The sequence below is a fragment of the Zalophus californianus genome, chromosome 15 (assembly GCF_009762305.2).
Source record: "Zalophus californianus isolate mZalCal1 chromosome 15, mZalCal1.pri.v2, whole genome shotgun sequence".
In the NCBI taxonomy this organism is placed as follows: domain Eukaryota; kingdom Metazoa; phylum Chordata; class Mammalia; order Carnivora; family Otariidae; genus Zalophus; species Zalophus californianus.
Window position 1 is genome coordinate 65416663 of NC_045609.1, and position 27539 is coordinate 65444201.

At 44.4% G+C, this 27539-nt stretch overlaps 1 protein-coding gene across 5 annotated transcripts in view; it reads right to left on the reverse strand.

The window, feature by feature from the left end:
• The window catches only part of SORCS1 (sortilin related VPS10 domain containing receptor 1), a 562053-nt gene that overhangs the window by 27276 nt on the left and 507238 nt on the right, over positions 1-27539 (reverse strand). For all 5 annotated transcript variants that reach the window (XM_027596992.2, XM_027596991.2, XM_027596990.2 and 2 more), the window contains exons 19-23: positions 20129-20315; positions 12197-12330; positions 9919-10042; positions 3605-3717; positions 767-898 (exon numbers count right to left, since the gene is read on the reverse strand). In XM_027596992.2, coding sequence (XP_027452793.2) covers positions 767-898; positions 3605-3717; positions 9919-10042; positions 12197-12330; positions 20129-20315 — 690 coding nt within the window. The remainder of the gene's footprint in view (positions 1-766; positions 899-3604; positions 3718-9918; positions 10043-12196; positions 12331-20128; positions 20316-27539) is intronic.

A 27539-nucleotide genomic window follows, 5' to 3' on the forward strand; every position in this document is an offset into this window, starting at 1 on the left:
AAAAAGGGAAAGGGGAAGGAAAATGGGAGGAAGAGGAAGAGAAAGTAGAACAATATAATAATCATTCTCACTACACAAGATTAGACTCCTTTGAAGTTAAAAGGAGAGGGGGAAAACAGAGATGGAAGGGGGCAGGACACACACACACACACACACACACACACACACACACAGAGTCTACTACTCCAGAAGGTGGTGGACATGAAGAAAAGATGGACCCCACACAGCCAGCAAAGGTGGTCTGGAGCCAATATTACTTCATTTATTAGAAACACAAATCAGGTCATCTTAGCATGGTGGCGATACAGAGGATTTATGATATGTATAAAAGTCATACCTTTTAAAAACAGTATCATGCATCACATATCATTTGACTCTAATGCCATTCTTGTGATGAAAGTCAGAAAAGGAATAAATGGGTTCAACTTCCATGTATTATTCAGCCACATGCTTTTTTCCCCACTTACTATCTTGGACAGTTTGCCTCACAGATTTATCTAGTTCACTGTAAGCCCTCTATTCTATAGCGTGGAGATATAATCTGAGGAGGTTAGCTACCACCTACAATAACCATGCTTGCGCGTGTTTGGCGGTGAAGCTGTAGTTAGGATCAGCAGATTATGGGTGAGAAACAGAAGACCACAAACAGCCAGCACCCTCGCCCTCAAGCTGGGATCCCTCAGAGCTGCCGTGCTGGGGGAGTCTGGTACCAGCGGGGGTGTGGCTCAGACTTGTGTGGAAGCTGAATATCACCTGGGGGACTCACCTGCTCTAGGTCCTCAGCTGACCGTTTGTTTTCTCCAGTCGGATCCTGATAGGGCAAGACAAAGAGCTCAGCGGCGGTGGGTAAGCCAGGAAGCACCGCCACCAGGATGTGCTGGCCTGGGACCCCTGTGGCCTGAGGGAGAGACAGAAGCTCACGTAAGCTCTACAGGAGAAGGTGGTGAGGATATATGGAGTACTCGCGGGCAGTAGGGCGGCAGGAAGACACAGTGGGTGGGGTGGGCAAGCAGGCAGGCAGGACGTGAGCCTCCTGGAAAGGGACATGACACGGGGTAAGGCAGCTGGAGCCTGAGTCCATGGCACTCCTAGGGGCTAAGACAGTGATTTCTCCCTGAGGGAGGTGGGTGCAGCATCTCTCTTTCTGCTGGACAGATGGCAGATGCAAGAAGGTTCAACAGTGGCTTAAGGCCATCTAGGTAGCACATGGGGACACTGAGCTTGGAACTTGGGTCTGACCATGAAGCCCTTGTTTACCCCATCTCAGGAGGTCAGCCTCCCTTCACCTGATACTTAGCACTCAGTAGCCTGGGTCACAGCTAACAAACTGTTTTATGGCCCTCCCAGATTTTAAACTCAGAGATTATATCTGAATCATCCTCATTATGTACAAAAATGTTGATTGAATGATATCTGATTAAAGATTTCATTGTGAAATTCAATAGAAAAGCCCCATTTGATGAGGTAAAGGTAACTGCTTTTATATCCCGTTTTGTTACACAGTAAAAAGGAAGAAAACTGCAAATATAATGACCTCAAGTTGGAACTCTTGTAGGGTTTATTTGAGTCCGCTTGACAGTAGGTACCTCAGGGCTTAAGGAAGTAGCCAAGTGTAACTGCTAATCTCAGAGACAGGGTGGGATTCCAGGAACCAGGGACGGGTCAGCTGCCTCCTGAGATGGGGTAAACAAGGAGCCTTTGAAACTGTAAGGGATCAACCCCTCCACCCTATCACACCCTGTGCTGAGAAATGTGGATCCAAACGGTTTATTCTGCCTTTAGCTGATTATGCTATGCAGCAGCCTGGAAATACTGATAAGCAGTAATTTCTAGCCTTCTGGACAGCTGGTGGAAAGGTAGAGGCCCAGGGGATGTGATCCCTAGACTATCAATGTGAAGAGAACGCCACCTGGAAGGTTGGTCACTGCAGGGCTAATGCTTGGTTGATAAATCAGCTGGGGGAATCGGGCAGCTACCTGGAGGTCTATGGGGTCACGGATCCCTAGAACACTACAGGCGGAAGGGAGGGGGCTGTGGACTCATTGAGGGGTGTAGTCCTCTCTCTTGGACAGCAGAGGAGAGAAACCCATAGTCACACCAGGAACAAACAGGTCCAAGGGCAGAAGGATCTATTCCAGAGAGGCCTGTGGGCTAGTCGATGCGCCCCCTGGTGGCCCTGATGTTTAGCCACCCGGCGGTCGTGGACACTGAGTCATGAAGACAAAGGTGAGGTGGCATTTACACAGAGGTGAAGACAGCATTCTCCACCCCCACTGCTCCATGTGTCCCTGTTATTCCATGGGAGGAAGCAAAGGATGGCCACAGGATGGAGAGGTTAGGAAACCACGAGGGCAGTCTGACTCCAGAGTTTGACTTTTAACAGTGTGGCCGGGGCCAGAGCACATGAAGTCTCTATGTTCAGTTTCCTCATCTGTAAAATGGGAATGATTATAGTAGCTACATCATAAGCTACTTCTTTTGTGATTAAATGTGCTAAAAAATGCAAATCACTGAGAAGAGTTTTGGGAGTACTGTAGGTGCTAAATCAATATCAACACAGATAATGGCCTGAGTATGGGGAAGGCCAGCCCTTTGCCAACAGGCTGAATGTGAGATCTGTTTTCTGAGCAGGCGGTACCTGAATGCCTTTATCCCATCAGCACTTTGTGTCACAAGGCATCATGTGCTGGGTACCAGAGATAATGTATAAAACACCCTACACTGATTTTCCTATTAGGCTAAGAAGATGCCCTGGGGAGAGGGAGCTCATCTCTGATTTTCTGGGTTTGTACAATAAATCCGAGCAGCTCCACAAGCAGATATTCCATTCCTCTGTTCACTCATGAAATTGTATGTTTGCAGGGGGTGATGTGCCTAAAAGAAAGTGTTTTCTCAAACTATCAGTGATACTTACTCAGACGGGGATAAACCTCACCACCTCGCTGTTCTCCCAGAAACCACAGGGGGCCATGTTTTATACGTACAAACCCAGACCCTGGACTCAGACCTTTTGCTTCAATTCACTACTTTCATCACTTACCAGCTGTGAGACCTAAGCAAGTTATTTAACCTCTCTGAACCTCAGTTGCTTTGCCTGCAATAATACCTTCCTCTTGGGGCTGTGGCAGCAGAGACATGCCTTTGAAAGAACAGGGACAGAGAGAGATGACTGACCATCACGTACTGAGTGCTCACGCCTGCGAGGCTGGAGCCCAGGGCTGCTCTTGTGAACTGTATTCTCGCCGTGTCCCTTCAGTATTGGGCACGGTGGCTGACTTTGCACTTGCTAGTGACCTGAGCATGAACCCTGCCGTATGAAGAGGACGGTCACAAATTTCCATGTGTTTCTTCTCTAAGTGGAAGAAAAGTATCGCGAGGTTCAAGGACCGTGTGTTTGTTCCCAGTTTCAGCCCCCCACCCAGAGCACCTATGCTGTGTCTGCCCACGTGGGGATCAGCGGTGCAGACAGCAGGTGGCCAGCAGATCTCCCATGGGTGCCAGCTATTTCCTGGCAGCTCTTGGCCCAAGGGTCCCTCACCGTGCAGCTCGTGGAGGACAGAGAGAGAATGTGCCCCACGCAAGAGAAGGAACTGTCTGCACTCACTTCCACCAGGGATTTTTTGATGACGCGGCTGATGTCCCTCCTCCACTCGGGGATATCAGGGTTGTAGTCGTCCAGGTTCGGAGAGAAGGACAGGCGAAGGGATCGGAATTCCTCTGGGGATACAACAGTAGGTTGATTACCCAGAGTCCAATAGTTTCCTCAAAAGTATGTTATATATTGCATGCAAAGCCTTAACAAAGGGCCCTTTTCCTCCCCACTCACCAAAGAGAGCCTTCTAGAAGACAAATCTGCTATCCCATCTGCAATCTGCTGTCTCTCCCAGCCCTCGTTTTCTAAACCAGAGCCATAGGTCTGGCCCATGCCTCGCTCTGCAGCCTCTGCTCACTGGTCCCGGTTCTAGACTGAGCACTCGAGGACACTAGAGCCCCAGAGGGCCCTGGATGCACCGCAGGCTCCTGACCCTGGGCCCCTGCGCACACTGTCTCTCCCGCAGAATGTGCATCCTTTCTCTCTGCCACACACAGAGCGTTCAAGCTCTAGTTCGAGCACTTAGCGATGGCATACTCTTCCCCACCATGGTTCAAAGTTCTTTTCCATGGCACTACTGTGTCTTGCACACATTCCCATTATCATTATGATTGTATAATTATATGATTACATGATGATAATTATTACTAGAGTCATTCTGTTGCTATGTTTTGCTTGTATGGAAGCTTTACTTCATGGAATTTTAAGCTCCTTAACTCAAAGAATTTGTTAATTGTCTTTGCAGCCTTTGAGTTCGTCTTGGTCCTCCCGAAGGTAGGATGGGATTGCAAAAGCAAGGGTGTTAGGAGGAGAAGATGGGGAGGCTGAGGAGCGGGGAGCACTGCAGCACTGAGAGGCATACGTGACACTTGTGGAAGGGAGGGAGGCTTGCCCTGCAGCGTGAGGAAGGTCCGGCAGGACTGTCAGGGAGTCCTTGACCCACCGCAGCGACGGAGGAGTCCCCGCGTGCCAGGGATGAGTCTGCCTTAATATGCCTGTCACATTCGGTCAGTGGCTGTGGTCAGCACCTGGGAGGTGTGGCCTTGGCCCAAGACAGTGATGGGTTTCAGAGCCCAGCCCTGGGGAACTCAGCCCCGGACAAGTCGGGTCATGTTACCGCCCTAAAACCTGCTAGTGGCTTTTAGGGAAAAAAAAAAAAAAAAAAAAAAAAGCAGCTTCTTAACCACGGCCTTCATCATCCCATAGAACCCGGGGCTGACTTGCCCTGCTGCCTACTCCACGCTCCTCTGTGCTCCAGGACCCCTCCGGGCTGCCATGCTCCTTCCCTCATAAGCACATTCCACTTCCCCAGATACGGCACAGTTGGCTCCTTCTCATCACCCATCAGTCTCTCCCAGGAGAAACTCGGCCACTAGCAAACTGAGTTACCTTCCTTTCTGCTACCTCAGATACCCTTCATTATATGGCCCTATTTGTCATCTGCACTCCTTGCCACTTAAATTCTTCTTTTACTGTCTGTCTCCCACACTGAGACCTAAGGTCAATGAGGACAGGAAGGTCACGTTCCTGGCCCTGTGGGATGGTACCCAGCAAATGGTAGGTTTTCAATTATTAGCTAGTCATCTAATTAATAAATCTGTTAAATAAATAAATACATAACACTGGAGGCTCTCTGTAATTTATGCATTTACTTATTCAACAAACATTTCTTTCTTGTTTAAAGCATGTCTTCATGTTTCAGTAGGGGCTCAGTGACATCCATAATGCTGATTATACATTCAGGAAACATAAAAGCCCACTTGCACATTTCCTAACAATGCTAAAGACTTATCAGACGCAGGCTTTGAAGACTCTAAAATTACAAGGGGTGTATTATGACAGTCACCTATTTCAAAGACGTATTTTTCACAGCTTGACTATTTTATGAGACACTGGTCACCTATGTGAACATCACTTCAGTTCTGATGTAGAATAATGAAATTCATCTTAATTAGTAGCATGGCAAATGGGAATCAGCCAAGGAATCAGCCACTGAGTCCTAACTTTTCACTTTAAAGATATAAATTGATGTCATTTTCACTTTCCCTGAACCTCTTACCAAACTGTAGAAATTTCATCTATAAGGGAAGCTGCTTATCTTAATAAAAAGACACAAATAGAAAAATAATGTGGCTCTCTCTGTAATAACTTAGCAAGCTCAGTAGCAGGACACAGGAGTGTTATACTTAAGTTTACTCAACAAACAGGTGCATGTGGGAGCACTAAAAAAGGTAAATACCAGTAATCACACACACACACACACACACACACACACACACACACACACACACACACACAGTTGAGCTTTGAACCATGTGTAGTTTAGGAGGCCATCCCTTACCCTCGTAGTTGAAAACCCATATTTAATTTTTGACTCCCCAAAAGCTTAACTACTAATAGCATACTGTGGACCAGGAGACTTACTGATAACAGAGTCAATTAACATGTATTTTGTATGTTAGTTTTTACATACAGTATTCTTACAATAAAGTAAAACTAGAGAAAAGAAAGTGTTATTAAGAAAATCATAAGTAAGAGAAAATACATTTATAGTCCTGTACTGTAAATGTACAGTACAAAAATTCCATGTATAAGAGGACCCTTGCAGTTCAAACCTGTGTTACTCAAGGGCCAACTATATTTGTGTGTGTGTGTGTGTGTGTGTGTGTATTTGCAGCTGCTGAGGCAGATGAATTCTACACATTTACATTTTCTTTTTTGTATTTAAAAGCAAACCTGTGCCCTGAAGCAAATTAAGGAAAACAATTCAAACTAGATTAACTAGATTTTCTTTCCTGCAGTTTATTTTGTGGCTTTGGGTGGACAGTTTTTCCCCCGTCAATTTCCTAAATATAATGCTTCCTGCATTCTGACCATGAGGGCCTTACTGTTCCCCTCAGCTTAACTAAATTTTAGACAAGTTTCTTCCTGACCACAGGTCTCTGATGTCTCTTTACTTAGAGCATTTACTTTAGAAAGCCTGCAATTGTAAATTCCTTCTCTGCTCTTCTGAGATACACACCTTCTCCAACCCAGGAATGTCTCTGTCAGGAACCTGGGAGGCATCTCTTTGAAGTGTAACCATCAAGAAAGATAGAAAAAGAGTATGGAGGTTCCTCAAAAAATTAAAAGTAGAACTACCATATCGTCCAGGAACTCCCCTTCTGCGTATTTACTAGAAAGAAACAAAAATACTAACTTGAAGAGATATCTGCCTCCCCACGTTCACTGCTGCATTATTCACAATAGCCAAGATATGGAAATGACCTAATTGTCCGTAGACAGATGAATGGATAAAGAAAGTGTGGTACAGACACACAATGGAATATTATTCAGCCATAAAAGAAAGAAATCCTGCCATTTGTGACAGCATGGAGGGACGCTAAGGGACTTGTGCTAAGTGGACTATGTCAGAGAAAGACAAATACTATACGATCTCACTTATATGTGGAATCGAAAAACAAAAGCAAAAACAAAACCTCAGATACAGAGGATTGGTGGTTGCTAGAGGCAGGGGTTGGAAGGTGGGCAAAATGGGTGAAAGGGTCAAAAGGTACTGACGTCTAGATATAAAATAAGTAAGTCACAGCTTATTTGTGACTATAATTATTAATACTGTACTGTAAGTCTGAAAATTGTTAAGAGAGTAGATCTTAAAAGTTCTCATCACAAAGGAAAAAAGAATCGTAACTACATACAGGGCTGGAGGGTCACTAGATTTGTGGTAATCATTTCACGATATATGCAAATACTGAATCATTATGTTGTACACCTGAGACTGATATAGTGTTGTAGGTCGACCGTATCACTGTATCTCAATAAAAGAATAAGATCGATATACTATTGCCATGTATACTATGAGAGCAAGGAAAGAAAAGGAAAGAAATGGAGGAAGGAAGAAAGGCCCTCTGTCTCCTGGAGGGCAGGAGCCTAATTTCCAGAAGCACAATTAACAAACACGGATGGTCTAATCACATTGATAATCCCCTCACCCCCAAATTCCTCCAGTACTTTTCCATTAGGTCATCCCAGGGTTTAAAAATATTCAACTTTTGTTTCAGTTGAGTTCAATCTTGCCCGTTGAACTCTGTGTGATATAATTTGTCTTTAATAGGTCACACATGTCATTAAAATGTTCTAGTGATATATATGAAACTGACACTTCATCTAACTGTAGACAAATTAAGGATGTTTGCTCAGAAATTTGGTTAGGGGAGGGAAGACCACCTCCTTGCTCAAGCTTTGGATGAAGAGACCATTTTTGGTGAAGGTAACTCACTAACTCACTGGATGGAGAGTGATCCACTCTTGGATGACACTGTTCAAGATATTTTAGAAGAGGAATAGGTAAGCCTGGAGAGGGAGTGTGAGGTGGTTAGAGACACTCCTTCTGGATTCAATTCCTAGGCTCTGTTTATGATAGTTATTTCATATTTTCTCATTTGCAAAATAGGAGTAAAAATAGCATATTTCTTATAAGTCTGCTCAGAGGATTCAAGGAAACATTTATCGAGCGCTTAGAAGAGATGCTAGTAAGGGCTTTGTCAATGTTAATTTCTATCACTACCATCGCTGTTATTATTATTACTGGAGCTGTCACTGAAGAGCAGGATGACTTGAAACCAGAGATTTCCCACTTCTGAGCCACAATTTCCTATCTGGGAGATGATGGGATGGGCCACATAAGCCCAAAGACCTTCTAGGTTTAACATTCTCTCCATGGTTCTGATGAGGCTGCTGCTTGGCTTAACCAAGAGGACACATGTGGGGAGTCATGGGTCATGACGCCCACAACAGCCAGGAAGGAGAGAGAGAGAGAGAGGAGAGAGAGAGCCTCACATGGAACAGCCATGAAAACTGGTTAGTGGGGTTATTGCAGAGCATGGGCCCTGGGTCTAGATGGGCTGGGTTAGAAGCCCAGCTCCACCACATATAAGCTAGGGCAAGTTACGTGCCCTGCTGAAGGACCAAGAGTAATAACATCACCTACCCTATGCTAGGGTTGTTGTGAGGATTCAGTGCATGCCCAGAGTATAGAAAGGAGATGCAGAAGGAAAGAGAAGCAGAAGCTCTCCTCCATTTTGTCCACCTGGCTCAGAGGTCTCCTCATTGATGGGACCTTGTTAGGAAAACCATGGCCCTGGTTTGCTTTCAGTTACTGTTTGGGCTTCTCAAGCCTCTTGCAGGTGGTTGGGGTGGGGGGCAGTGGGCAGGGGAGGGGAGGAGGGAGGAAACATCATGACTCTAATACGATTCATAGGGCATTCGAAGAATAGTGTCCTCAGACTTGTTCAAAGTTCCTTACAAATTACTTTTTGAATTTGAAGGTCAAGTTGGCAAGATGAGCAATGAAAAGCAGATGTGCATCAGAACCAAATAATTCTGGGACTGGTGCAATTGATATTATTTGGACCACTAGCTAGTTTCTCTCTGTCTCTCTCTGTCTCTATCCATTCCTCCCTTCATCCTTCCCTTTTGCTCTCTCTCTGCACAGCATTTACCTTTCCTATCTTCTTTTAAATTCTTGTTGTTTTAAATTTTAATTTTCCGTGATGCATATGTACCACTTTGATATGAACAATAAATACACTTCACGTTTTTATCATCCATGAATAACAGTGCATACCTATCTTTCTGTGCAGACAAAAATTACCAAAATGAGATCAATTTGTATAAACTGTTTTTAATCCCGCATTTTCAGTCAGTGATCCTACCTTTCCACTTCAGTAAACTTTCACTCCATGCAATACTGACTATATTCAACTTCCCAACCGATTAGAAGATTGTTCTGTACAGCTGTTTGTTCAAACTAATATCCAGTCTAGGATGATACGTGACATCTGCTTGTGTGGCCCTTCATCGCTTTTCATTCAGTAGAGTTTTTTTTTTTTTTTTTGATGGTACATATTTGAGGGAGAGATTTTCAAAATATTTAGATATTGGTATCTTGTTCTTGAATTTTAAAAAAGCCTCAATATTAACTATTTTCTTTTATAATGGGTTTTCGTTATTCAAACACCGCCAACATACCAAATGGAACGAATCAGCTTTACGTGTAATGAAGCTCATTCTATCCCACTTCAGGCGAGTGAAGTAGAAGAGCCATTTCAGAACACAAACCAATAAAGGATCTGGGGGTCTTGGGGCCATAACTGTGCTGGTGAAACCACATCTCCCCCAAAGGAGGAGACCAGACCTGACTCAGCTCTTTCTCCACCACCAGCCTCTGTTCTCTGGGTGGAGGCCTGGTGGCCTCTGGTAGCCTACAAGCACCCTACCTCCCTGAGCGTGGGGCCAGCCAGGGGCTCACACGCACAGGCACTCACCATACACCGCGATGGTCTTCGTGTCTTGCAGGATGGCATTCCCAGCTGAGACCTGCACTGTGATGGTGTTCATCCCTTCCGAAGTAAACTTGAATGATATGCTTCCCTCCAAGGTGATCAGAGGCTGAAACAGGGGAGGGCACAGAGTGAGGGGACAGCTGGCCAGTCACCGATGAGACAGCCATGAGCTCCGAGCCACCAACCAGCCACTTAAATCAGCACAGGCGCTTCCTGGTGTGCCCCTGTGCAACTGGCTCCATCTGCTTGCCCATCATCTCCAGTCCGGGCCAGAAAGGAGCTATTAGCCATGACCCCAAGTGACTCTGCCCATTCCCTGTGACTAGGACACCTCTCTTCTGGTGTCATCCTGATTCAGGGCTGGGGAGATGGATAGGTCTTGCTTGCTGGTGGGACAGATCTCTCTATCTGCAACCTACTCGTAACAGGCAGTTCTCTTCATACAAAGAAATACTCAGGTTGGACCCACACAGGCAGCTCATGTTAATCGGATGTAGGAAGCAGTTACTGAAAATCTCTAAGCTTCCGGTTGGTCATCTCCAGGGGGTACGATTCATAGAATATTCCAATGGAACACAGCAGCCATGGACACCAAAACTGTCCTCATTAGACTGGAGTGGCCTTGTGTGGCTTGGCTCCTCTGAAAAGCCCTATCAGCTGTTTCTGGAAGTAGCTGCTATGGAAACAAGTACTAATTGGACAGTGGTTTGAGGACTGAAAAGAAAAATACAATTTGGAGTCGTGCCTGTGATAGAATCGGATGCCGGGATCCTGGAGGAAAAGATGATTAGCCTAATGACCTCCCTCAACTCATTATGCACAAACATTTCTTTCCTGTCTTTTCTTAATTAATTAAAAAATCTAAATTCATGTAACCAACTCCCTGTATAGCAGAGAAAAGACCAATGCCCAGCATAAGAAGCCTACTCAATGTAATCTTTTGAGAATTTGGTTTTCTGCTGTCAGGTTAAAAAACATTAAAAAAAAAAAAAGGAGACATAGAAAAAAGTTTAGTACATTCACCTTTTAGCACCAGCTTTTAGGCAAATAACTTAGATTTCTCCTCTGCCACTGTGGGTAGTGGGTCCAATTTAGGCCACATTTACATGCAGAGTTTCAGAAGAAATTTAAAAAAGCTTCTTTTCAGAGGAGTTAAATTAGCAGTAGAGGTGAGCGTTTCCTTCCCCTGCCAGGCATGTAGCAGGTCTGGGCTCAGGGGAGGTTTCCTCCCTGGGCCTGTGCAAAAATTATGACTCCAGTTAAAGCCAACGTTCAGCTCTGGGGTAGAAAAAGATTGGCATCAGAATAAGATGCACTCTATTTGAAGAGCAAAATCACCAAGTACAAGAGAGTGGTTCTGCTGGAGGAAGACGAAGCTTTCTCATCCTGAGCAGCTCATGCCAGTGCCCTTTGGGGAGGCCTTTGCCCAGGCTGCCTTAACTGACATTTGGAAGCAAATTGTAATCTCTGAGAATGGAGGAAGTTCAGAACGGACCTGGTAGCCTGGCATTAGGGGAAGGAAAATACACATGAGAAGGCCTTGGATCCGGCCTCCACGTGAAGCAGCTGAACGAGGCAGGAGGGAAGCCCTTCACATGTGTCCTCCTGACTTTTTCATCTGTAAAATGAAGGCCTTAGAGTAAATGAGGTTTACGATCTCTGCTGCTTTTAAAGTTGCTGCTGACTTTTGATCACAGGGCATGTTTTGGGAAAACAGAAAGGGTAAAGCTGAGAGAAAGGAGTGACCACATCCATTCAGGGGGCCTGGGGCCAGGCTATAATAAGTATTTGTTGCTTTTGACTGTCTGGTATCTACTGTTTTTTTTTTGGGGGGGGGCATTTTCCCCCTTCTCTTGGTCCATGTGGTTCCAAGGAGGCTGACTTCAACACCTCTCTTTCTGCTCCGAGCACTGGGAAGGCTTGGTCAATGATACTCCATCCTGGGACTTCTGTTCATTTTCTCTGCTAAGCTGTGAGAGTATAAAGCTCGGGCTGCTGCTAAGGTCTTTGCAAAGGGAAGGCCAGTTGGAGAAGAAGGTAACATGGAGGAAGGCAGAGGTGAGGGGCAGGGGTGGCGTAGTGAGAGACAGAGGGACAGAGGGAACACACTGATGAGATTACTGGAGCACTATGAGCCTGCTGTGCCCGAAGCTAGAACCACCCCTGGACTCTTGAGTTACATAAGCCCTTTCCTTTCCTTTCTCCCTTCAGCCAGTTTGAGTGGAGCTGTGACTAGATGCTGCATGGAAGGCTGACCCACCTCTGTGTTGTTTCCGTACCACCACACGTAAGTGAGGGTGCCCACTTGGCTGGGCCACAGCACTGCTGTTGCGTTGACCTCTTTGTTCTTTGTTGTGACAAAGGGAAGAGACAGGTGTACATGCTCCAGGGGACCTGAGGCACAAGAGAAAAGACGAGGCATAGAGAAGGAAGATCTTTCTCTGCTTCACCTTCCCTGCTCTGAAGAGAATACATATTCGTTCTGGAAGCCTCCAAAACATCACAGTCATGCTCCCTGAGGAAATTGCTAAGGGGCTTTCCCTACTTTGGAGAAAAGATATCTTGTGACCCACTGTGTCTCAATATTTTCCATTTACTGATCTTTCTGCCAGACCTAAAACCTGAGTTATTTATGTGTAAAACTTTAAAAACTTACAAGTAATTTATGAATTCCTTAAATGAAGAGGCATAATATGAGGATTCATAGGAAGATGCAAAGTCTTTCTAAGAGATCGTATCCGTGGTGGTAAACGAGGATGATGAAAACCTCACGGACTCCATGTGTGTGGCCACGGGGGTAGGGGGTGGTGGTTACGGCACAAATCCCCAAACCATTCTAGATGTCATTATTCTTGACACTTTGTTGGGATTTTCAAGATCTGTATATGTGTAAATCTGTGTGTTTGTGTGTGAGAGTGTGTGTATCTCTCCGCAGGAGTATATTTAACACCACCTGGTTCAAACTGTTTGGTGTTGAGTTCAGCTTGTTCAGGTCAAGTATGCATGAGCAGGGAGAGACAGCTTTGTGGTTCTCTGGATGTGCTCAACTGAAAAAGGGGATGATTCTACTTATGGAGATCCATTAGAGAGAAGCCTTGATCAGATGCACAAACCCACAAAGCTATGAGTTCTCTCTTCAGAGAGAACCAGTAGGGCCCTTCCTCTGACCCCTGGTCTTCCCTTTGAGTCACTTCTCCTAGGCAAAAATGCAGTTTCCTCTGAGGTGAACGTGGCAAAAATCTGTCATCCCACCATTATTCCATGAGGCAGAGAAGAAAGTGGTACCTTTCCACCTCGTTTAATCACTACCTCTTCTGCTAGATCTTTAAATGCGTTTCCTACAGTACTGACTTTGGCCTTTTTTCCCTCCATGTACTGTTCTGCTGAGTAATCTCATCCACACCCTGACCTTCAACAATAAAGTACGTGCTCATAACTCAAAAACCACCTACTTGACTCGGGACTCAATTAGGAGCCAGATGTTCCTAAGAAATTCATTATCCCCCCCCTCCCATTTTCTATTCTCCATGTCTTGATGAATGGAAACCAATGTTTATCCAGGGGACCAGCCCAGGAGCATAAAGTCAATCTGGATTCCTTATTCCTTGCCACCCATTCTGTGTTGGAAACCATTGGCTTGGTTTCATAAATATCTCTCAGTGAGAGCTCCTCTCACTGTCCCCAATCCTTCCCTGGCTCATACAGCCGGACTATCAGGAGCCGTACCAATCTTCCTGCCTCCAACCTGCCCCCAACCTAATCCACCCTCCTGCCCTATGTGTTCAGTGCCTGCCTTCCTCAGTAATAATAAGTTGCACCAAGTGCCAGGGTTCTCAGCCCCCAGAATAAAACATCTAGTCCAAGGTCAGGGTAGAGGAAGTGCAAAGATCTTGAGGGCGAGGTGGTTCTCCATGTTTGCAGAATAGAAAGAAAGCCCAAGTGACTGCATAGAGAGATGGAGGGAAACAGTGGGAGCCAATGAGATCTAAGAGGGATTCAGGACACATAGCATATTGTTTTGTAGGCTCTGAAGTATGCATATGTGTGTTTATATGAGTTCATTCTTACATGTATGCACATTATACATTCATACCACGTATGGCAATGACTAGGTATCTTCTCACACTACAAACTGTTGTGAGAGTGATTTTTTAGAAAGCCAAGTTGATCATGCTACTTGTTCAAAATTAAAATTCCCATTACCTAATGATGATGATGATAGTTAACACATATTGATCTAAAATTTGTGAGACAGAGAACACAGCCTGCAAACTTTCGGAGGGTAAGAGTCTTTCATATTTATCTTTGCATCTAAAGACTAGCATAGTTCCTGAGATGTAGCAGATAATCGAATGTTTGCTGGGTAGGTGAACAGATGGTGCAATTTCTTGTTGCTGCTTTTGTCTATGCTTCTCTCTCTTTAGAGAATTAGAGGCCTGGTGACCAGCATACAGAATAGAATTGATTTTCTGGCTTATAAGCCATATAAGAAGTAGTTGTTCATAAGTCAGAACGGTTCAATGTGCTAAAAAAGGGCACATCTACTGAGTGATGACCATGTGCCACATATTCTGCTAATGACTCTTTTCATTCTCATTTGCTCCTCACAACAACCTCATGAAGCAGGCACTACTACCATTTCCATCTAGAGATGAACAAACAGAGGACAATGATTCTCCCAAGGTCACGCAGCTAGGAAACATCAATTCTGGGGTGTGGGCCAAAGCAGTTTGATTTTAAAGCCCATGCTCTGGCCAGCTGACAAATGCTCAAAAAGATCCCTCCCATCTTCACAAAACAGCTACGAAGAGTCAGTATCTACCCATCACTTAAATGTATCCCAGGCGCTGGCAGGGGCACTTTACATGTGCTCTCATTTCTTACATGGTTCTGCTGTTTCCTATCACTCAGTTTGTTCCAGCAGGTTCTGCCCTGTTATGCCCTGAGGCTTCGGCATAGACTCCTCTCTCAGGGCACCTGTCAGCCTTCGAATCTCAGTTCCAGTGACCAGGCTTCTGGAATGTTCTTTCTGACTCCCCTGATCGGAGGTAAGTGACTCAGCTAGAATACAAGGACTAGATAAGCTCTCTTAAGCATGCCACTTCCATCCTAAAGGGGTTCATTATCTGTGTCTCTCTCACATATGAGTATTGAATATTTTTTTAAAGTCTGACCATCAAAGTAAGGACAGTGTCTGTGTGTCCTGTTAATGGCAAAAATGGAATCTTCTTCGGGAAATGTGGTCATTAATTCATTCAACAGTTTCAGAGGGCTGCCACATGTCAGGCATTATTCTAAGTGCTGGGGACACCTGCTACTTGGTGGAGCTCATGTCTTATTGGGGGAGGTGGGCACTGAACACATAAAGCAGCGGTAGGTGATAGAGTGCTGGTTTTGTCTCTCAGGAGAAATGACATGTGAGCAGTGAGCTGAATAAAGTGAAGGAATGCACCACATACTCTTCGTGATGCTCCAGGGTGAGGGCAGGGCAGGTGCAAAGACCTTGAGCAGGAGATTTGCTTGCCATGTTTGAGGAACAGCAAGAAAGCCCAGGTGGCTGCAGGTGAGAAATGGAGGGAAAGAGTGGGAGCCAATGAGATCTAAGAAGGATTCAGGACTCACAGCATATCGGCTAGTCGGCCCTGAAGTATGCATATGTGTGTTTGTATGAGTTCATTCTTGCAGGTATACGCATTACACATTCATTCAAGTGTGCGCAATTTACCTTTCATATTCCTGCCTTGTCCTCTTGTACTCATTTACTTTTCAGGTGCTTAACACACCTAGTTCCTGCTGCCGAAAAGCCGATCTTTTAAGCATCTCTTCTACGTACAGAGGGTGCAGTCTGCACTAAGCTAGCTGAACTGTGGAAGTACCACTCCAGCCCCTGGAGGCCCGCAGCTGGCTGGCTGCACTAAATCCAGAGGTGAACAAGCCCGAAGTGGCTCCAGAAGACAGGTGCCTGTGATGCACAAAAAGGACAGCAGGTGGCGCTGCATCATTCCATATGAATCTTCCTGGCAAGGTGGGTGAGGGAACTGGGAAATTGCTTGTGGAATTGGGTCTTCCTCTTTTCTTGTTTAGCCCTAATGTGCTAGAGGAAGCAGCTGACGTTTGTGAGGCTGAACATTGTGTGTGTGCACGCGCGTGTGCGCACGGGCACACGCACGCGTGCATGTGTATACACACCTTTGTAATGCTTGCTCTGGACTCTGACATTTGTTGTGGAGACCTCATCTGACCACCAAATTAAATACTGCGCATGCGTTACATTGCTGTTTGTCTGAAATGTGAAAAATCCTCTAGAAGAAATAAAAGTAGTTCAAAGTATAAAGATGAGATCCTAAAACGGAGTTCCTTAAACTTCAATGTGCAAAAGGATTATACTAATCTGTTCAAGGCAGATTATGATGCACACTTCTAGGAATTCCAATATAGCAGGTCTGGGATGAGGCCTAGGACACTATTTTTATCATGTAATTCTGGGGCAGGTGACTCGTTAAACCACACTTTACAAAACTCAAGTCTGATGTTTGCTGGCCAATATAATAATCACGTGAAAAGTTGCAAAGCTGCATGGGTTTTCAAGAAAACAATCACTTTAAGATAGGAACAGAAAGACATCTGCAAATGGCACCTGTGTACAGAGGTAGTTGGGGAGATTTGGGAAGAACTAAAAAATCTGTCTCATCTTTTTTTTGTTTTTTCAAACCTCCCATTCTGCAAATTTGCACAGTTTTCAGTGACTTTTTTCTGCGAGACTGGCTGAGATGGGGTAGCCTTCTGAGCAGAAATTTGCATGTCCTCTAAATTCTACCGCCTGCCCTGCCGGCGGAAGGCAACACTGGCTGCACCATGTGTCTTGTTAGTTTGCCAACTAGCAGAGCGCAGTAAATCCCGTCCCCAAGGACTTTCCAACTGTCAGGTTACAACAGATTACCCAGCCTCCCAGTGAGAACGGCTGGTCCACGCCTGGGAACATCAGAGCAGGCACATCATCTCCATCTGTTTCTGATGACCTTTGCAAACCCATATTAAAAAAACAAAAACAAAAACAAAACAAAGCCCTCTGGCCTTCGGCTCAGGTCATGATCCTGGAGTCCCGGGATTGAGCCCCGCGTCGGGCTCCCTGCTCGGCAGGGAGTCTGCTTCTCCCTCTGACCCTCCTCCCTCTCATGCTCTCTGTCTCTCATTCTCTCTCTCTCAAATAAATAAATAAAATCTTAAAAAAAAAAACCCAAAAAAACAAAGCCCTCTGATTTGGAATCAAATCACCTTTCTGACCTGGAGAGGAGAGAGAGAGTATGCCATCAAGTCAGGCAATGGGCGAGAATTCCAGGCAAGGGAAGGATCCCTGGTGACAGAGGCAGAGGGCAGGCATGGAAAATGAGCTAAGAGTTGCTGCTCCGAACCCACTAAGGAGAAACACACACACTGCTTTGTGATGATGGAGAAGCAAGCTTTACTAGCTGATGGGTCACAGCATATTTTGCTTGAAGGAACCTCTGAGAAACAAGATGTGCCTTCCTCACATGACAGAGGAGAAAACCTAGGCTCAGAGAAATGGAGTGACTTGGCAGGAGTTCAGGCCAGCATCTGGACCTAACCACTCCTAACCCAGGCCAATGTTGGTTTGTTTTTTCTACAAAGAATACCCCCTGCCCTGCCCCCAGGCCCTGGGACTGCAGCACCAAAAATTTCCATGATCCCTTTCAGGTTTGAAATTTGGGGGAATGTTAATCACTTATGGTCTTGTTCTGATTTCCTCTTAGAGTAAAACAGCATCAAAGACAAGGTCCTTCTCCAATCTCTGCTTTCTCCATCAGAAAGGTATGCCCATCGTTATGCGAGGCAGAATCCTGCTTCGATAGAGTTAGTACAAAAGGGTTAATTCTTATGCCCAAGGTCAGGCTTAGAAAGGGGTTCCATTATATGAGGTATGCTTATCCAAACACTGAACCCAAGATGAGCCTAACAAAATTAAAATCAGAGCACAAAACTTCCCCTTACAAAGCGTCTGCCACTAAGGTAAAAGGCACACTGCTGAGCCACTCAACTAGGCTAATGAGAAGAAAAAAAAAGTGAAAAAGAAACTTATTTCTTTTAGAAGTCCTGGCGTCAGCAACCTTTGATCTCTGTGCTGGTTTCCTTCCCAGGGTCGAGTAAACCTGGCAGAGGCCAGGGTAGGGAACTAGTCCTCAAGGGATATGATCATTTTTGGGGGCAAGGACGAATCCAAAGGGTGACCAGGAGGGCAAGGTGTGGATGATCTACGGGAGAGCCTGAGAAAGGGAGACTGAAAAGCTGCTGAATTGGAAATCAGTATTCACACGTGGTTAGAGTGCGGTAGATGTTTCATACATATACACGATATGGACTAAAATAACTGTAATTCTTCAGGAGAGCAGCTCTCAAACAAAAATCCTCCCCTTACAGAATAAGCCATGGAAAATGAGAGGCTGCTAGGTAGGTGGTCATTCCCAGCAAATGTACTGGCGTTTGTGCCGTAAGTTAGTTTGGCTACCAATAACCAATGTTTGTGATGTATTTCTGAGAGATTTTCTGACCATTCCTTAGTAAGGAAGAGTATTTCTTAGTAAGAGGCACCTCCAGAAAGTCCATACAGGACAGCCTAGAGAGGGGAGGGGCCACCACGGCATCAGAGGGGCCTCTGAAATGTGCCTTGAACCTACATAGTTGTCTAGTGAGTTGCTTATGCTCCTTTGGGACAATCTGCAAAGGGGTGGAGGGGACAAGGGCTGCTGGAGACAAGTTCCATCACCGACAGCACTGACAATGACCTCGGGGATCCAGAGCTGGCATTCCAGACACGGGTAGACCTGAGTCTGAAGCCTGGCTTTGCCAGATAGCAGGTCTGCAATTTCAAATACATTATTCAAGCTCTCTGGCCCCCACTGTTCTTTGTAAAGTAGGGTTTCTAATAGTGCCTACTTCATCAGGTCGTTTTGAGAAGTGAGATCATACAGGGAAAGAGCTTGCTTAGCACAGGCTTGGCGCATAGTAATTGCTTAATCAACTTTAGCTGAAAAGAGGCAAGAGGAGTGTGCAGACTGTGAATCTTATAAAGCTTTGCTTAAACGCAAAGAAGGGAGCGATGTGTTTCTTCAAAGCACCTTTGTCATGAGTGTGTGGGAGAGGAAGACCAAGAATCACTGATACTGCAGGAATCCCCGGTAATGAACAATCACCAGGGGGTCCTTAAACAGTCTTGTCCCCCACTGGACCACAGCAGCTTAAGAGAAAAGGAATCTAGTTGGTATGTTCTGTACTCAGTTCAATGCGCAAGAGGCAAGTAGGAGGCATGGAATACTGCCCAGCCTTAACGCTCTTGGCCTGGAATTTAGAATTAATCTGGACAAGGCCATTCGTAAAAGGAGCTGCTTTCATTGTAGAAGGCCATTAGGTCACTGGAGTTTCACGTAGCTACTTTCATTTTAAAGCAAAGCATTTCTGTAGCAACCTAAACATGCCCTAAGCCTGTTTGGGGACACCCACACACCTGCCACCAGGGGCATTCGTGGCGCACGTTTGTCCTACACGTAACTTAGGAGCTGTCGTGACCTCATCATACTTATTACACCTTCATACTCCTCGATGGGACAAATGCTTCAACACTTCTCAATGCAGCGCTTTCCCTCTCTCAACACCACCTTCCCTCTAACACCAAACATCACAGATAAAGGCCCAGGAAATGCTTTAAAAAAGGAGCAAAAGTCTAAAAGCGTAATTTACAGTGAGACGTATCATGGGAAGAGAGGAATAATCAGATGGGGAGAAATCCCGTCACTTGTGCTCATTCTCAATGTGTTAGATTGAGCCATACGTGGGGATTGTTTTTAAATGTTTCTGACTTAAAAGAAGAAAAAGACAAACTCATGTGCAATCAAAGAGCTCGGCCAGTGGCCAGACACAGGGGTGCTGTGTTGGAGGCTCCTGGAAGAGGCACAGTAAGTGCAATGAGAACAAGTTCAAGCAACACAAATCCTAGGATTATTCAAGCTCCACTCCCTGACTTTCTTTTTACTTTCTCCCCACTTGGCTCTCTTATCCTCCTTCCCCATCTCCTTAAACATAACTGGAGAGCTGCTTCTAGACAGGAAACTCTGGGTTATACTTTAAAAGGGACACGATATTTGAAATAGGTCATAAACCAACAACAGTAATAACATACAAGTTACATGTAAGTACAGGACGGCGCTGTCAGAGCCCAGACTGTTGTCCACCTGCACGGTCACTCGGAAAATGCCCACATTGTGATAGACGTGTTTGATCCCATCTTCCATGGAGCTGAGGTTGACGTAAGACACTGCAATGCCATCACCGAAGTCCACTTGGATGAGTGTCCTCTGGACGTCACCCTGAAAAACAGCCCAACGTCAGAGAAGGGGAGTCGGTGCTTGCCGCTTCTGCCCCGGGGGCCGGGGCTTGTCCCCGCCCCTGGGTCCCTGGCTCAGGGCTAATGGCAGACTCTGGCTCCCTCCTACAGCTGGGAGCATCTGTCTGCATTTGACAGAATCCCTGTGACATTCCCTGGCAGACAGGAGCTTACCAAGATGGATGTTCTCCAAATCTGAAGGGCACCCACCACCAAAAGTTTCAAGGTTTGGAAAACTAAGTCTTTGATAATCCATTCCAATTGGATATTCAATTTCTCTGAGGGATCTGTTTACACTCTTATCGTCCCCATGAATAAAATGTGTACACACACAGCTTTTTAAAGATTCAGCCTACCTGACATGGTTACAGACCTCTTCCCTTGTGTTCAGGACCCTGGAATCCCCTTCTTATTCCTGGTTCCCTTACCATGTTAAAGGAAGGATAAAAGACACCTTGCCTCACACCTGATAGGACACTGGGTTCAGTGCTATTATTATTTAAGGTAATGATGGTTACTTCTTTTATACTTCAGTATTTTGTGCTATAAAAAATGATAATATTTTATTCTTCACAGAATCTTAGCTGGGAGAGAAAAATAGGCTACATTTGTCCATTTTACTGGTAGGGAAGCTGAAGTCAGGAAAGACTTCATTATCTGCTCAAGGCTAACACAGCTAGTTAGGGGCAGACCTAGGATTTGAACCCATCTCTGTGGGCTTGGATTTCATTCATTATAGGTGGATAAAGCACAGATGGCTCCTCCAGGCTTGAATCCCAGGGTGCCATTAGCAAGCTGCATGGCTTCATGCAAGTCATTCAGCCTCCCTGGGTCTTGGTTACCTCATCTATGAAATGGGCATAATAATACCTTACTGTCTTCACTCAAGGGGTTGTTATAAGACATGTGAGTTAATTAATCCTCTGTAAAAATTTGGACTAAATCAATGACTGTCAAAACCATGCAGCTGTGAAGGGTGTGCAATCCCCTTTTACAGCTGGATTGGAATCATACACATCTAAATTTCCCAGTGGAAGGTAGGAAGAGGGAGGACAAAAGTCTGCTTTCTAAAATTCCAGACCTGTAAGAAAACGGTTTTGGAATAACAGTAGAGATTCTTAAGGAACAAAGTTTCTTAGACTCAACTGACAAAAAACAGCTTCCTTCCCATGCAGCCCATCCTTTATCAAGTTTTCCTTGTTTGTTTTGTTAGCTTTTCCCATTTTCAGGGGAAAAAAAACCTAAAAAAAAAAAAAAAAAACTTAAAAAAAAAAAAACCAGAAACCACACACACACAAAAACCCTTTGAACTAAAAAAAAAAAAAAGTATTTTCAATTAAGTAAGGTTCATATGGTATCATATTTTTTGAAAAGGCCAAGTTTAAAATGCTGACATTTAAAAGATTAATTCACAGGGAGAGGAAAAGCAGTTCAAATCCTAACCTCTGTGACCTACTCTCCTGATCTATGCCTGGCCAAGCATCGTGTGGGGGGCACACAGCAGGGCAGCTAACTCTCAGGGAGGACATGAGCAAGAATTCTCCCCCCGGGAGGGAGAAAGAAACTGCACTCGGAACCACAAGACAAATTATCCACAAGCCCAGACACTGTGCAATTACTTGAATTCCCTTCGCTAATAAATATAAATGTCAACGATTCTTGCTGACTTGTCCTTCATTTGCACAAATCAGACTGGTCAATTTCTCGGTGCTGTTTCTAGTCAGTTCTCCCATGTTTTCTGGATTTTCAACAGAGGTGCTGCCAGCCAATCTTAGGTATGGGCACAGAGGAAGAAACTGCCTTAAAATCTACTTGCATCATTTGGGACAAGTGTCTGAGGGAATTATCAGGAATAGTTAGGGTTAACTGGGTCAGCCATGAAATAAAACAAGCAATATAATTTCTGAGAAAGAGAGGGAGGGAGAGAGTGAAGACGGAAGGAGAAAGAGGGAGAGAGGGAAAGAGGGTAGGGAGGGAAAAGAGGGAGAAAGAGAGAAAGTGAGGAGCGAGGAAGAGAGGGGGTGGGGCATTGAGAGAGAGACTGAGAAAGAAAGAGAGGTTTCGGGTTCTTTGTGGAGACAGAGTGGGCATCAGGTAAGGGTCACCCTGGCAAGAGCACAGAGGGGAGACTCACATCTCAGCTGATTCTACCTCAGCCCCCACAAGTTACAGCATCTACCCACATACCTGAGAAAAGTCCAACTTGGGCTGCCCTTGCTTGAGTCTCCCAGCCTTGCCCTTTCTGTCTGGTATTCACCACTGTGCTTCTGTGGGCTTGGACTTGGACCTCTTTCAGCGACGTAAAACTCCTCTCAAGTTCTGTCTGGATGTCTACTGTCTTTCATGCTAGGCTTTTGGCCTGAAAGTATTCCTCATTATCCACTCATGGCAATGTTCCCCACATATGTAACAGGTGAAAGAAGGGAGCCATGGTGTTGGGATGGCTGTATCAGTAGGGCTGCCTTCACAGAGGAGTCATGCTTTTAGGGTACTCGGTCAGGTATTAGGAAGATCTCTCTAGCTCTAGCTCTCGCTCTCACTGGTGTGAGTGCAGGCCCCTGGGCTTGGTCCTCTGTACCAGGAGACAGAGGCACCAAGAGGCCAAGGCAGCAGATTTCATCTCTGCTGTTGGAGCTGTGCCCACTCAAGTGGAACATACCAGATGCCATGCTTTTGCCTTCAGAGGCTCTCAGGTGCTTCATAAGCCTAACACAGCTGTCAATGCATCGCTTTGGGGCTCATCAGTCATCAGCCTCTGCCTTCCTTGGGCTGTAATTGCCATCTGAGACAGGAATGCCAAAACTCCTTTCAGAGAATAGGAAACAGGGCAAAGGCAAGAGAGCCGAAGTCCTAGATCATCATGGTTAGGCACACTTGCCCTGCTTTAAATGGCTTTCTGGTTATTCATTCATTTACTCAACCAACCAAGCAACTGGCAGATATTTATTGTCTATCTTGTGTCAGGCATGACATGGGAAAATGATGGTAAGTAAATTATAATAAACCAAGCAAAACAGATGTGGTCTGGGCTTTCATGAGCATATGGACTACTAAGTGAGACAGATGAAATAATCCCAGATAAATAAAAAGTTTTTACAGGGGATGTTATGAAAGAAAGTCCACGGTGTTCTAAGTTGTACAGTAGGGAGAGGTAGAGAGCTAAAAATCTGATCTGATTGAGAACTTCAAGGAAAGCTTCCCAGAAGAAGTTATATCTGAGCTGACATGACCTTAAGGAAAGAACTGGGGTGCCTGGGTGGCTCAGTTGTTAAGTATCTGCCTTTGGCTTGGGTCATGATCCCAGGGTCCTGGGATGGAGTCCTCCATTTGGCTCCCTGTTCAGCAGGAAGCCTGCTTCTCCCTCTCCCACTCCCCCTGCTTGTGTTCCCTCTCTTGCTGTGTCTCTCTCTGTCAAATAAAATCTTAAAAAAAGAAATAACCAAACAAAGGACAGGAGTGAGTGAGATGGAGGTAAGGAGTCCAGGCAATGGTGACAGAGGGAATCAGCTCGGCAAGGGCCCTGTGGCGGTAGGGGGATGGTATAGTCATAGGAAGCTGAAGATAAAGACACAGTAGGGATCAGAGGAGCAAGATGGTGGAGGAGTAGGAGAACTGGATTTTGTTTGGTCCCAGGAATTCACCTGGATAGGGATCAAACCATTCTGAACACCTATGAACTCAACAGGAGATCAAAGAAAAGAATAGCAACAACTCTCTGAACAAAAAAGTGAACACTTTCTGGAAGTCATATTCCATCCCTTCATCGTATTAACCCTTATTTTTGAACATACGTAAGTTTTTCTTTCTTTAAAATTTTGAAGGGCATTTCCTTCTAACAGACCAAAATACACCCAAAATCTAGTGTGTGGCGCTGATCTATGCACAAGCCTGATCATATTTGATCATATTCTGTTTTTGTTTTGTTTGTTTTTATCTTTTCCTCTTTTTTTTTTTCTTTCTTTCCCCCTCTTTTCCCCAGGTTTAAGGTCTTTTCTGATTTGTTTAGTGTGTATTTTCTGGGGATGTTGTTACCCTGATAGCATTTTGTTCTCTCATTCATCTATTCTCCTCTGGACAAAATGACAAGTTGGAAAAAATCACCTCAAAAAGAACAAGAGGCAGTACCGACTGCCAGGGACCTACTCAATACGGACATTAGTAAGATGTCAGAACTAGAGTTCAGAATCATGATTTTAAAGATATTAGCTGGGGCGCCTGGGTGGCTCAGTCGTTAAGTGTCTGCCTTCGGCTCAGGTCATGATCCCAGGGTCCTGGGATTGAGTCCCACATCGGGCTCCCTGCTCAGCAGGAAGCCTGCTTCTCCCTCTCCGACTCCCCCTCCTTGTGTTCCTGCTCTCACTGTGTCTCTCTGTCAAATAAATAAATAAAATCTTTAAAAAAAATAAATAAAGATACTAGCTAGGCTTGAAAAAAGCATGGAAGTTATTAGAGAAACCCTTTCTGGAGAAATAAAAGAACTAAAATCTAACCAAGTCAAAATCCAAAAGGTTATTAATGAGGTGCAATAAAAAATGGAGGCTCTCACTGCTAGGATAAATGAGGCAGAAGAGAGAATTAGTGATATAGAAGACCAAATGATGGAAAATAAAGAAGCTGAGAAAAAGAGAGATAAACAACTACTGGATCACGAGGGTAGAATTTGAGAGATAAGTGATACCATAAGACGAAACGACATGAGAATAATTGGGATCCCAGAAGAAGAAGAGAGAGAAGGGCAGAAGGTATATTGGAGCAAATTTTAACAGAGAACTTCCCTAATGTGGGGAAGGAAACAGGCATCAAAATCCAGGAGGCACAGAAAACCCCTCTCAAAATCAATAAAAATAGGTCAACACCCCGACATCTAATAGTAAAATTTACAAGTCTCAGAGACAAAGAGAAAATCCTGAAAGCAGCTCGGGAGAAGAGATCTGTAACATACAATGGTAGAAACATTAGACTGGCAACAGACCTATCCACAGAGACCTGGCAGGTCAGAAAGGACAGGCATGATAGCTTCAGAGCACTGAACGAGAAAAATATGCAGCCAAGAATACTATATCCAGCTAGGCTGTCATTGAAAATAGAAGGAGAGATCAAAAGCTTCCAGGACAAACAAAAACTAAAGGAATTTGCAAACACGAAATCAGCCCTTCAAGAAATATTGAAAGGGGTCCTCTAAGCAAAGAGAGAGCCTAAAAGCAGCATAGACCAGAAAGGAACACAGACAATATACAGTAACAGTCACCTGACAGGCAATACAATGGCACTAAATTCATATCTTTCAATAGTTACCCTGAATGTAAATGAGCTAAATGCCCCAATCAAAAGACACAGGCTATCAGATTGGATTAAAAAACAAGACCCATCAATATGCGGTCTGCAAGAGACTCATTTTAGACCCAAAGACACCCCCAGATTGAAAGTGAGGGGATGGAAAACCATTTACCATGCTAATGGACACCAAAAGAAAGCTGGGGTGGCAATCCTTATATCAGAAAAATTAGATTTTAAACCAAAGACTGTAATAAGAGATGAGGAAGGACACTATATCCTACTTAAAGGGTCTATCCAACAAGAAGATCTAATAATTGTAAATATCTACACCCCTAACATGGGAGCAGCCAATTATATAAGGCAATTGATAACAAAAGCAAAGAAACACATTGACAACAATACAATAACACTGGGGGACTTTAACACCCCCCTGACTGAAATGGACAGGTCATCTAAGCAAAAGATCAACAAGGAAATAAAGACTTTAAATGACACACTGGACCAAATGGACTTCACAGACATATTCAGAACATTCCATCCCAAAGCAACAGAATACACATTCTTCTCTAGTGCCCATGGAACATTCTCCAGAATAGACCACATCCTAGATCACAAATCATGTCTTAACTGGTACCAAAAATTGGGATCGTTCCCTGCATATTTTCAGACCACAATGCTTTGAAACTAGAACTCAATCACAAGAGGAAAGTCAGAAAGAAATCAAGTACATGGAGTCTAAGAGCACCCTACTAAAGAATGAATGGGTCAACCAGGAAATTAAAGAAGAATTAAAAAAATTCATGGAAACAAATGAAAATGAAAACACAACTGTCCAAAATCTTTGGGATGCAGCAAAGAGGAAAGTACATAGCAATACAAGCCTTTCTCAAGAAATAAGAAAGGTCTCAAATACACAACCTAACCCTACACCTAAAGGAGCTGGAGAAAGAACAGCAAATAAAGCCTAAACCCAGCAGGAGAAGAGAAATCATAAAGATCAGAGCAGAAATCAATGAACTAGAAACCAAAAGAACAGTAGAAGAGATCAAAGAAACTAGGAGCTGGTTCTTTGAAAGAATTTACAAGATTGAGAAACCCCTGGCCAGACTTATCAAAAAGAAAAGAGAAAGGACCGAAATCAACAAAATCATGAATGAAAGAGGAGAGACCACAACCAACACCAAAGAAATACAAACAATTATAAGAACATATTATGAGCAACTCTATGCCAGCAAATTAGATAACCTGGAAGAAATGGATGCATTCCTAGAGATGTATCAACTACCAAAACTGAACCAGGAAGAAATCGAAAACCCAAACAGACCTATAACCACTAAGGAAATTGAAGCAGTCATCAAAAATCTCCCAACAAACAAAAGCCCAGGGCCAGATGGCTTCCCAGGGGAATTCTACCAGACAGTTTTAGAAGAATTAATACGTATTCTCCCGAAACTGTTCCAAAAAATAGAAATGGAAGGAAAACTTCCAAACTCATTTTATGAGGCCACCATTACCTTGATCCCAAAACCAGAGAAAGACCCCAACAAAAAGGAGAATTACAGACCAATATCCTTGATGAACATGGATGCAAAAATTCTCACCAAAATACTAGGCAATAGGATCCAACAGTACAGTAAAAGGATTATTCACCATGACCAAGTGGGATTTATCCCTGGGCTGCAAGGTTGGTTCAACATCCGCAAATCAATCAACGTGATACAATATATTAACAAAAGAAAGAACAAGAATCATATGATCCTCTCAACGGATGCAGAAAAAGTCATTTGACAAAGTACAACATCCTTTCTTGATCAAAACTCTTCAGAGTATAGGGATAGAGGGTACATACCTCAAGATCATAAAAGCCATCTATGAAAAACCTACAGCAAATTTCATTCTCAATGGGGAAAAGCTGAGAGCTATCTCCCTA